The following is a 12,305-nucleotide window of genomic DNA, read 5'->3' on the forward strand; positions in this document are numbered from 1 at the left end:
AACTTTTCCTTATCGATTTGAGAAAAAAATTATGGCAGAAATTAAATTTTCGTTATGGATATTCAAATATTCTTCCAAAAAACTAGCCAAAATTAATATATGCTTAGGTCTTAATTCGCAACAAATCACAATGTACATAGTATATGACACGTATAAGTTAATACAAGTATAAAATCTGAGAGGAAAAATTTTTACGATAAAATACACACAACGTAATTTTTGATATCAAGGCCACCGAAAATAAGTTGTTGGTCGTTGGTCGACTTCCACATATTTTAATAACAAATACTGGAGAGGATATGGTGTGATGGTAGATAAATGAAGATAATATCTGAAGAAGTAGTAAACTTATAGTGTGTAGAAAAGATATTTAATGTTATGATCCCATCATTTTAGCTAGGTTTATGTATATCCCGTGTTCTGTTGTCAGGACAATTAAGAACAATGGCGGTTTAAATTATTCACCTAAAAAAATAATTTATATGTTTCATTTATAAAAATAACAAGCCATGGTGAGAACGATGCTTAAAGGTTAAGTCAATAACTGTCTGATTAAGTGCTAATGATAAATTATTGATAAAACTTTAATCAAAATTATTTTTCATATCTTTGCTTTGGGAAATTCAATTTTATTTTAGTTATATAAATCGAATATCCTTTCATGTACTTTCAACCCGTTAGCTACTTCTGACTGAAACTATCCCTATAAAGGCAAATATCAGATGAAAAGAGTAACGTTCTTTTGTCATTTGAAACACAGAACAGTCTCCGTTAAATTACCTTTCAAATGAAACCAAAAAAAATTAAATCGGTTCATCCGTACAGGCGCTACGATGCCACAGACAGACACACACACATAACGGTCAAACTTATAAAACCCCCTTTTTTAGTTCGAGGATTAAAAAGATTTCGTTTTTCGAGACGTCAAGAAATAATTTTCTACCAGAAAGTTTTAAAAAAACATACATACACACAGATAACACAAAAGTTAATGTAATTTATTCAAATCGTACATTTAATAATGGTTGTTGTACTTTTTTTTTACATCTATATATCATGAAACTACCCTTAAACTACTCATTAAAAAGTTAATGAAAAACTTTTATAAAAATTATACATACCAAAAAGTAAATAATATGACCACATTAATATTTTTACCCTTACAATCTAGTTTAGTAGCTGGTGCAACCATAAGTAAAAAGTAAGAGAAGTAGAGGTCATTATTTGTAGAAGAATTAACATACATGTTTAGCGATAACATAATTTCATTTAAAATGGTTTATTTAGTGCCATTTTGAACTCAAGTTATATTTAGTCAGTTGAATTCACATCGTGAACGTTTAAAGCTGTAAAAAGTAACAGTTCAATGATCGCTATAGCAAAGAAATTCAAAGTTGCTATGCCAAAGCCTAGCAGAAGTTCTGGTCTCTAAAAGAATTGGTAAGAGGAGATTATTATTTATAATAAGTACCAAAGCTCAAGATTAGCCACTTCCTTCAGAAGTTTAAAGAAAGAGGCCAGATTATTGTCTATTTTATCAAATTTTATCAAGTTTCAATAATAACTTTAAGCTTTTGTAACTAGTTCACTAGCAAAAAGTTATATATATTTTGTAATAGAAACAGTTTTTTAAACCTTGAAGAGAGAATCCTTGGGTTCCCCTAATTCTGCTAGAAAAATTTCAGATTCAGTGTTACAGACATACAGCATTACATATTTCAGAGTTTCAGATATACAGCATATATTTTTATAATTAGTTTTCGGATTAAAATATTCTACTTCGATAAACAGGTTAAACGATTTAAGAAATTTATATTTACTTTTAATTGCATTTGTTGTGCGTTTATTTGAAAAGACAAATATCATAAATATGTAGCAATTGCGAATACAAGGTAAACTGACTGAAATATACCCCAAATATGAAGTATTTTCAGTTACGTATTTAGTAAAGAAAAGCATGCAAGTTGATTTTAACTACGTTTTAGTTGTATTTCATTTTTAGACGAAATATTAGCTAATAATTATTAACTAGTGGAAAATTTATAACGAATTTAAAATTTTTAATACCTACATGAAATAATCTTCGTTAGTCATTTACAAATTCCACATTGTATAACGTCATTTTTGGTAAAAAATTTAAATATTCATAATTTCAACTATTTTCGCCTCAAGGTATTATGTGATACGTAACGAGTGTAAAAAATATATGAAGAGCTATAAAAACTCAAATGCGACACTATGTTTTCTAGCCAGAATCACGCCGTTCTAATTTGGATATAGACAGGGTTGTTTTACGAATTTTATCATGTGTAGGTAGTATAAATTATATTTTAACATTTTCGTTGAGTAAAAATGCATTATATGAGTATTAAGTATATGGAAATTATTTTGGAATGTTTTTTTTTCTTTTTGTAATATTTCCACAATTTCTTCCAAAGACACGCATGAATTATTTCAAAATCCATTAACGCCGCTTGCCAACCATTTTTATTCATAAAAATTTACATAATATATTTGGAAAGTGGTTGGTATCCTTCTACACTCCATAATTTTAAGCAATTTTGAAAAAACTCTCAAGTTTCTTTTCATCCTTTAGTATGTGTGTTAATGGATAAATAATTAAAATAAGAAAATAAGCATTGAAGATAAGTACAGAGGTATAAAAAATTTTAACAATATATGATAATACAAAGATTCCTCTTTATTTTTTTAATAATATACAAGACAGAATAATAAGATGTCATAAAAAATCATAAACAGAATTATGTTTTATGTTTACAAAGATTAACTTTTTAACAAGTTTTACCAAACTTATTTATTATGTATTATGTTTTATATCTATTAAAATGTACGCAAACAGTCGGTTTTAATTTTTTCAATAATTTTAAATTGTACAAGCTGTTCATGTGAATGCCACACGCACTTGGTACACATTTTCCTGGTCGCTTTGTATACAAGAAGTATTAGGATCAATAACCGGTATTTAAAAAAAATACCGGTTATCGATTAATATATTGATTACAAAATTATTTTGCCCAATATTATAGGACCATAAGACCAATGTTATATATGCCTTCTTTTGAAGTTATTTATTTATTTAAACAATCGGACCACCTCCCTCCCCCCTAAATTTTCAGAATTGATTTAGATTTTATATTTAAAAAAAATCAAGCTTTTTATCAAAAATTGCCCTGTGCACTCGTACATCCTTAAGAATGTTTTTTACACATTTTTTACTTAGACTTTATGTAAATTATATTTCGCAAGATTTTAAATTTTCGATTTGATTTGAATTCCATTCAAATCGCTTTTGAACTGCTTACTTCGTTGTTGCTGTCAGAAGAAAATATTTTAGATGCCAAATTTACTTATTTTATATCTAAATAATAAGAAAAAAATATAATTAATTTATAAAAATTATTAAGATAAAACAATCCTGACAATATATGAAAGTTAAAGTACTTATTTTACTTATATTTCAAATTTAAGAAAACCATATTTGCAAAAAAATGTATTTGTCTGGGATCGTTGAGGTGTAAAAACTTTAAAAAATTAAAACTTTTAACTAATATTTTTACATGATTATATGCCTTACATTTTCCTACACATTTTTAACATAAGATAAAAAGACAATACATAATACATGATTGCGTACATAATAGCCTGAAAAATTTATTTACCAATTTAAATATTGAAGGTATTTTTGAAACCAACAAGTGAAATTTTTCAAAATTTTAAAAACCCCCGATAAATTTTTCCAGTACGGATCCCTAAACTCGCACTTGAAACATATATAAGAACACTCTCCATTCAATTATCTTTTTCCTTAAAGAATTTTGAAGATCGCCGCCAATTTTTTTAGTTTTTTGAGTTCGAAACCCTAAATTTGCACTTGAAACATAGTTTAGAACACCCTCCGTTAAATTACCTTTCAAACGAAATCAAAAAATTATAATCGGTTCATTCGTTTAGGCGCTACGATGCCACAGGCAGACAGACACCCACATAAAGCGGTCAAACTTATTACACCCCTTTTTTTAGTTCGGTGGTCAAAATGGTTTTAAGCATATACATTTCTACAATAAATATTTGATAAATTGTATTGATGTCATTTGTATTCGTCGGCTGTATTACAGCAAATCTTGCTTCATTTCCTACAAGATTTGCTTTGCTTTGCGTGTTAAAATTGGTCGCTTTAATCAATCAATACTAGACTTACGATTCGATTTCATAATAAATGTAAAGTACTTTATTTGAAGTCGCATTAGCTAAGATTTATTAAAAAATTTATGTAACTCTAAAATGAATTTAATTTTGTTATGAAGCCTGGCCGTTATTTACCTATGTTTTAATAAAATTAATAAATAATTTATTTAATGCTTAAAGCACATTCAATTTGAACATTATGTAACTATGTAATTACATTAGTTCATCTATATATTTTGATTTAATTTCAAATATAAATTGATAAAAATAATTTATTCATTTTTCTTATTTTTCCCATTAGTAAAGTTAATTAACTAAATTCCTCTCTCTCTCTAATTTCATTTGGAAAATAATACGTAAATCAGAGAGAGTATTATATTCATTTCTAGACAATTTGTACTTTTCTACAAAAAGTAACATATAGCCTGTTGTTGCTATTCGCGATTAAATTTTACAGAATGAACTAAGTTACTCTTTGGAGACCTATGTGTTATTTCTGTTATTATATTTTTTAATAAATGTATGCCTGTCTTTATTTTTATTCCTTCGATAAATGAATTCCACACGTGAATATAACCCAAAAATTATAAAAATAAAAATAGTTTGATCAAATAAAATGAAAAAGGTTTTGTTTGTCATTATTAAATACAATATTAGAATTGACTGTATAAAGAAGACCAGGCGTCATGCGAGTAGGTACTAGATTTATTTTTTTGCTAAAGATGTATGTAAAAATTTGTTTCGTGATGCTAGGTCTTGTTTATGCAGTCAATTTGACTATTGTATTGAATAATCATAAAAAATCTACAGACTTGAATTTAAAAAGGTCGGAAATCGACCGTATCGGTCATACCTTTTTCATAATTAAGGTATAATAGCCGCACTTGATCATACAACTATAAATTATTTGTAAGTTATCTTTAATTTAGAGAAAAAAAATACTGTTAAAATTAATGAGAAATGGAAAAAAAATTGTAGAGGAAAAAGTTATTTTGCTTACGCTCTTTAAAGAAAGAGCTACCGATTGGGTTTTTACGCTCTCACTGTCGGGTGAGGCACAGAATTGCTCAAGAAGATGGTAACCATAAATGGGGACCTTTTATCTAAAAAAATGTTACCACTTAAATGAAAGAGATTTGTATTTTGAACCCCCGAATTAAAAAAAGGGGTGTTATAAGTTTGGCCGCTCTGTGTGTGTGTCAGTGTGTTTGTCTGTCTGTGGCATCATAGCGCCTACACGGATGAACCGATTTTAATTTTTTTGGTTTCATTTGAAAGGTAAACCTGGAACCATTCATTTTGAAAAGTGAAATGCCAAAATAATTAGGTAATTCAAAACAATAATTCAAAAGAACAGACTCAGTTCAAATATTTCAATTTCAATTAAAATATTTCCAAAAATGAGTCCCAAAAAATGATAGCTCTCTTAGTATCCTTTTCATCTCATCTGATGTCCTTGACCATCACTTTCATAATGATTAAAGAAAGAGTGTTATAAGTTTAAAGTGTTTAATCTGTGCGTCTGTGTGTTTCTCAGTGGCATCGTAGCCCCTAAACGATCGAACCGCCTTGATTGAGAACATTTTATAGCTAAGTTTCCAAAAATCGGTCCACAAGGAATAAATCGCATTTGTCGGGGGTTTTTTAAATTTTGTAAATTTCACTTGTAATAACATATTATAAGAGTAATATTTTATTATATATTGTACGTTATTTAAAATTATATTTTACTTATATTTTTTCATGTCTAACCCATTTAAGTAATAACGTATTTTAGGATAATGTGCCTGTCTTTTTTGTCTTTTCTATATGATCTCATTGAACCCCCCTGTAGTTCCCTCACTATAAAAATCAGTAAACAATAGATTTCTTTGTTTAATAAACACGCGTCTATTAATTATTGTAAATTCTAAATACAAGTATTTAAATAGTAATTCTCTACAACTTAGTTATATTAATACACAAAATAATATTAATATAATGGATGATATTAACAGTATAGAACTAGAATGTAATATCATTTAAATATGATAATAATCATATAGAAATATTTATAAATTATTATTATACAATAATAAACTAAGTCTGAAAGCGTATTAACTGAGATACATTATAGGTATTATATTTATTTATTTATTATATTATAACAACTGAACATGAATCATATTAATAATAGACACAACACAATCTTAAACCTTTTAAATATATTTGAAGCATAAACTTTAATAATTATTATTGTTTCATTTTATTAAATTGTCTCTATTCCAATATTCTTCTTTATAGTATGTGTGTATGTATAGAGTGTTCCAATTCCATTTCTGGAACATTAAGCGGGTGAAGAACATTTGAAAGTCTTTAGGGGTACAATATTTGGGGCGTAGGCTTTGTCATGGAAGCTCATTTTCAAGGCAAACTCGGAGTTGACTTTGATTTTTTAATCAAAATGGAATATATTTCTATAAAAATGTCTTCTTACTAGGACTTCAATTTTTAATAAATTACATTTATTCCTTTACTGATTAACAGGTATATATTTGAAGCCATATAATTAATATTTTTAATTAATTAATTATTATTATTGTTTCATTTTATTTTATTGCCTCCTTTTTGTTCTTTTTGTTCGTTTTGTTTTTATGTTCTTCATTATACATAAGCTTGGCTGATACCGACTCCAAAACTAACAATAATTTTAACTACATTATATTATCGTTTTTTTTTTCTTTTTAGTGCATATTAATTTATTTTGGAAAAGTTTTTCTTTTGAAGTTGGTTTTATTTTTGTTAAAAAATATTTTATTTTTTGATTTTTAGTGAATCTGAAAATAACTAGCTAATTTATCAATAAAAAAAGAATCATCGAAATCGGTTGGCGTGATATTGAGTTATTCGCCCTCTTGTGCAAATTTATGACTTTTATGGTTTTCTCATGGATACTGTTGATAGAACTAGACCAAAATGAAATGAAAACACACGGAAACCACCAGCCTTGAAATAGATAAAGAATCATCAAAATCAGTTCACCCAGTGGAAAGTTCTGTGGTAACAAACATTACAAAAAATACAATCGAATTAATAACCTCCTCCTGTTTTATTTGAAATGGGTTGAAAAAATAATTATTTCGAAAATTAAATTTGTTTTTTCTATTTTTTAAGCTCAATATAGTTAATAATTTTTTATGATAATATGATTCTAGATAGATATCCTCATTTATTTAAATCAATAAAGACAACAAAATATTTATAAAATATATATCAAGAATTTATAAAATCATAATATTATTGTTGTATAATAAAATGATATAATATATATATATATATATATATATATATATATATATATATATATATATATATATATATATATATATATATATATATATATATATATATATATATATATATATATATATATATATATATATATATATATTATACATTAAAAAGACAAAAGATTTTAGTGCATAAGACACAAAATATAACAACAAAGTTAAGATGAAGAGAAAATGTTTTGTTGGTTTAGCAAGTAGGTACCAAAGAAGTAGCAGCAGAGCTAGTAGAAATCAAGTAAAGCTATCTACTTACAGTGTCATCCGAAAAATGCGATAGCTCAATGCCTTATTTATTTTCTGTGAACTATATATTTGGATTTGAATAATATTTGGAACAATTAGGTTTCATTTAGTTACAAGCTGTGGAAAATTTTGGTTTTTAACCCCCGAACTAAAAATGGCTATTATAAGTTTGACCGCTTTGTGTGTTTATCTGTCTGTGGCATCGTAGTGCCTTATATTGATGACCCTATATTAATTTTCTTGGTTTGATTTGAAAGGTAATTTAACGGAGAGTGTTCTTAGCTGTCCGTACTCGAAAACACTAAAAAATTGGCGATTTTCAAAATCGATTCAGTTTGGAAAAGGCATGACGTCTAATTTTAACATATAAATAATTACTATGGAAATGAATGGTCAAATAAACATGGCTCAATTCATTTTTAAAAGTGAAATGGTAAAATAATAATTCAAAAGAACAAACTCAACTCAAATATTTCAATTTCAATTAAAATATTTCCTAAAATTTGTCCCAAAAAATGAAAGCTCTCTAACTATCCTTTGCATCTCATCTAATGTCCTTGACCATCACTTTGATATTGATTAAAGAAGGAGTGTTTTAAGTTTAAAGTGTTTATCTGTGCATCCATATGTTTCTCAGTGACATCGTAGCCCTTAAACGGTCGAACCGACGTGATCCAGAACATTTTATAGCTAAGTTGCCAAAAATCGATTTACAAAAAATAAATCGCATTTGTTGAGGGTTAAATTTTGTAAATTTCACTTGTTATATTATCGTTATTTGATAGTTGAAGGCACAAAAATTTGTTCAGTACAATGCATTTGATTGGTAAAAAAATTTGTTCAGTATGTTTAAAATTGTCTCACTTGTTAACGTTTTGAAAATTATACCACAATTGTGTTTGCTTAAAACGCACCTTGCCATGATGAAGAAACTAATAGAAATGGTCACGTTAGCATGTGCGTTATGCTGTGTCTGTGTGCCATATCCATGAAAACCACTAAATGTTCACCTACTTGTCACTAACCAGATTAATTTTTATTCGGTTGGCGGTCAAACGAAGGTGTTTATTTTTATGACCAATCAAAAACCGAGTATATGTATAATACAGATTTAAAAAAGTAAGTTTATAACATTGTATATAAGTAATTTCGTTCCTAACAGGGGATTCCACGATGGCACTATTTTTTTTTTTAATTTATTTGAGAAAAATCATTTTAGAGTTTAGCATACTTCCCATTTCTTGAATGACATTGTACCGGCTATGTTATTCATATACTAGTGGTATACTACCTTCTACTACAGTAGAAAACAGAAAGTAAACAGTTAAAGAGTCTTTAGAACTCATTACCATAATTTAGTTAACACAATAACAACATTAAGGTAAACCTACTATACAATTCAGTTTAAGATGAGACATGTTTGTAAGTAGAAAGCGATTATGCAACGAATAGTAAGGATAATGGTTTGTGTTGTATGTTATAAGATAAATTAATGAATAAAGAAGGGTAATGGAGGAAGAGAGAGGTTAAGAATATGTATTTAATAAACATGAACATTATAATAATATCATCAGAAAGTATATATTGTATAATTTAATTATAAACATTATATTAAACCACATATTTATTCTGGTGTTCTTTTTGGAGGTGTGATTATTTTATATGAATATGACCTACAACTTTGAGGTTTTGTGATTTTCCAAGCATTCCAAACATTACTGATCAGATATTAACGTTTAATTAACAACATAAAACAATTCGTATTGGATTAATAATAAAAACACAATTTTTATTCGCTTAATTCCGCGTTTTTAATTATTTATTTATTTCTATATATTATAAATGCGAAAGTAAGCATGTTTGTTTGTGTGTTTGTTACGCTTTCACGCTAAAACTAGCGAATGATATTTAATAAAACTGTACAGCAATATATCTCATGCTTTTGAATAACGCATGAGCTATAATTTATACAAATATATTTAAAAAAAAATAAAATTTAATCTGACATTTACAATTTTAAATTTGGCTATGAATGGTTTGACTTTTACTATTTTAAATTTTTACAGAATACTTTCAAACTGATGATTAAAGATGGAGCAGATCTATAAAATAGGCAAATAAATATATGATAACATATTTTATTTGCAAAAAAAAATAAAACAACAAAGTATTTGTATAAGAAAAACACTTACCATTCATTTTGCGGCTGCCATTATACCATGATACCTGGGGTACTGGTTTGCCACCAATTGCTTCACACTCCAATGTAACCTGAGTGTATTCATTGTAGGGCCCTAGCAGAGATCCGTCTTCCAATTCAATTCCATCCTTTTTAATTCGCACTTCACTAGGTTTCACTGCAAAAAAATAGAAATCTAAATTAGTCAAATGTTTTGATTACAATAAAAACTAGGATAAATTTCATTCTGTACTTTTTAAATGTCTCCTGAAAATTAAAAGAACTGTTAAATTTCTATTTATGTATAGAAATATTTATTTCTATTTGTGTATAGAATAAATACTTGCTACTCCATTTACATTTAAACTCAATGATAGTGATAGCTCCTTGAAATCCTCAAGGAGCGAAGTCGTAAGCATATCTAATACGCAAACATAACATAAGAGCAAAAATACTCTTTCCATATCATTCTCAGCTTGACGTAAAACAAAACAGAAAAAAATTATTGAAAAAATTATAATTTTTGCTTAAATTTACAGAGTGACCTAAGTTTGAATAGCGGTACTTCAACAAATAGTTATCACGGTTGATAACGTTAAAATAATGATAATTTTTCAATCCACTTCTAGTCGGGAAAGCGTCCTGAATACAGAGTGTTGAAATTTTAAAATAAAGGATATTGTTATGAATATTGCCATAACAACTGCTGGATGGGCTATTGCATAACGTTATTGAATTTCAAGTCAGTGAAAAAACCTGAGGGATTCTTCGTTCATAGTGTTAAATTGTCTATTTTTCGAAGCTGGACTTTTGACATGATTCACAAAAACATTTCTATTTTTTAAAAATTTCAACATCCTATGCCTCGATAAGACGCTTTTCCGGACGTATGTGTATTGCAGAATTGTCATTATTTTAACATTATCTTCCGTTTGATAATATCCTGCTGCTATAACTTGAACCATCCAGTACATTATTATACTTTTTGTTTCTCTTTCTCGAAGTTTCATTTCGCAATGAACGAAAAATAGAAAGAACAGTTACATATATATATATGAGATGCAATGCATATGTAAATATAATAATTGTATTCATCCTGTCACATGTAAAGTAAGGATGTTATACAGTTGATCAGGCAAACCAAAAACACATCATTGAGTGACAGACAAGCATTAGACTCGATAGATATAAAAGGACATTTATTGAATGCGACGAAAAATTCTAAAAACAAAAAAATATCAAATAGAATACACATTTATACAGCATGATTTAAAATTCTATAGTTTTCATATATTACAAACAATATGTAATTTATGACGCAAGTTACTTAGAATGAAGGATTTATACAACGGCTGGAATCATTAAACATAGAAATACCATCTTGATCCAATCAACCTATTTCTACAAATCATAAACGGAGTCATTCTTAACGAAATCACAAAAACGAAATCGTCTAAGAATATTTTAAGGTGAGTTGGTTCCTAAAAAACTAATCAATTCGTGTTCGTTTTTTAAAAACAAACAATTATTATTTGGAAAAATTGGATCATATACTTTATAATTTCTACACATTTTAAAACTTAAACAATAGGTAGCAAGAATTATTTTTTAGTTATTTAATTCCCAATGACGTATGTAGTGAACACTATATAGTTTTTAATGATTTATTTTTTATGGCAGAATATGTTTTAAAAATTAAAAGGAAATAATTAAGAATAAATTTGGTCAAAATTTATTGAATATCTTCATATAAATTATATCGCAAAGATTTAGAATCACCTATATACGAAAAAATAAAATTGATTGCTGTCACAAAAAGCTTTATTTTCGAAAGCACGAAAGGAAATATAATTTTCCAATTCTAAAATCATACTTTTCAATATATCAAATTTATTGTTTTATTTTTTTTGTTTCTATTTTATTTCAAACATATTTCTATTTCTATATATATTTTTTATACATTTTTATATTTTAACAGTTATGTAAAATAAAAAACCCATTCAATATAATAAAATTCCCAATGTATGTATCGAAAACTTTTCGTATTAAATGAATTAAAAAAAGGGTGTTATAATTTTTAACTAACGACAAAAAAAACAATACATGTTAAAAGTCAATTTCCATTTCCCGAAATTAAATAAAATCCTTTTTTTTGTTGAGAAATACTAAAAATATTTCATAGTCTTTTGTGAATAGAAATTATGCTTGCATGGGAAAATAATCATAATTAGGGACCAAAAAAATGTAACTACGTAAATATAATGGTTGGATGCAGAGTTTCTGAGATATCACAATATTTGGATCGATTTTAGTACGTATCTCAAAAACTATTCTACCAGTCATCAAAT

The 12,305-nt window shown here is 27.0% G+C and overlaps 1 protein-coding gene across 1 annotated transcript in view; it reads right to left on the minus strand.

The window, feature by feature from the left end:
- LOC123292624 (hemicentin-1) overlaps positions 1 to 12,305 on the minus strand; it is a 963,326-nt gene that overhangs the window by 153,733 nt on the left and 797,288 nt on the right. The window contains exon 4 of the mRNA XM_044873338.1: positions 9,971 to 10,135. Within this exon, the coding sequence (XP_044729273.1) occupies positions 9,971 to 10,135 (165 nt within the window). The remainder of the gene's footprint in view (positions 1 to 9,970; positions 10,136 to 12,305) is intronic.

This window comes from Chrysoperla carnea, chromosome 2 (assembly GCF_905475395.1).
Source record: "Chrysoperla carnea chromosome 2, inChrCarn1.1, whole genome shotgun sequence".
In the NCBI taxonomy this organism is placed as follows: domain Eukaryota; kingdom Metazoa; phylum Arthropoda; class Insecta; order Neuroptera; family Chrysopidae; genus Chrysoperla; species Chrysoperla carnea.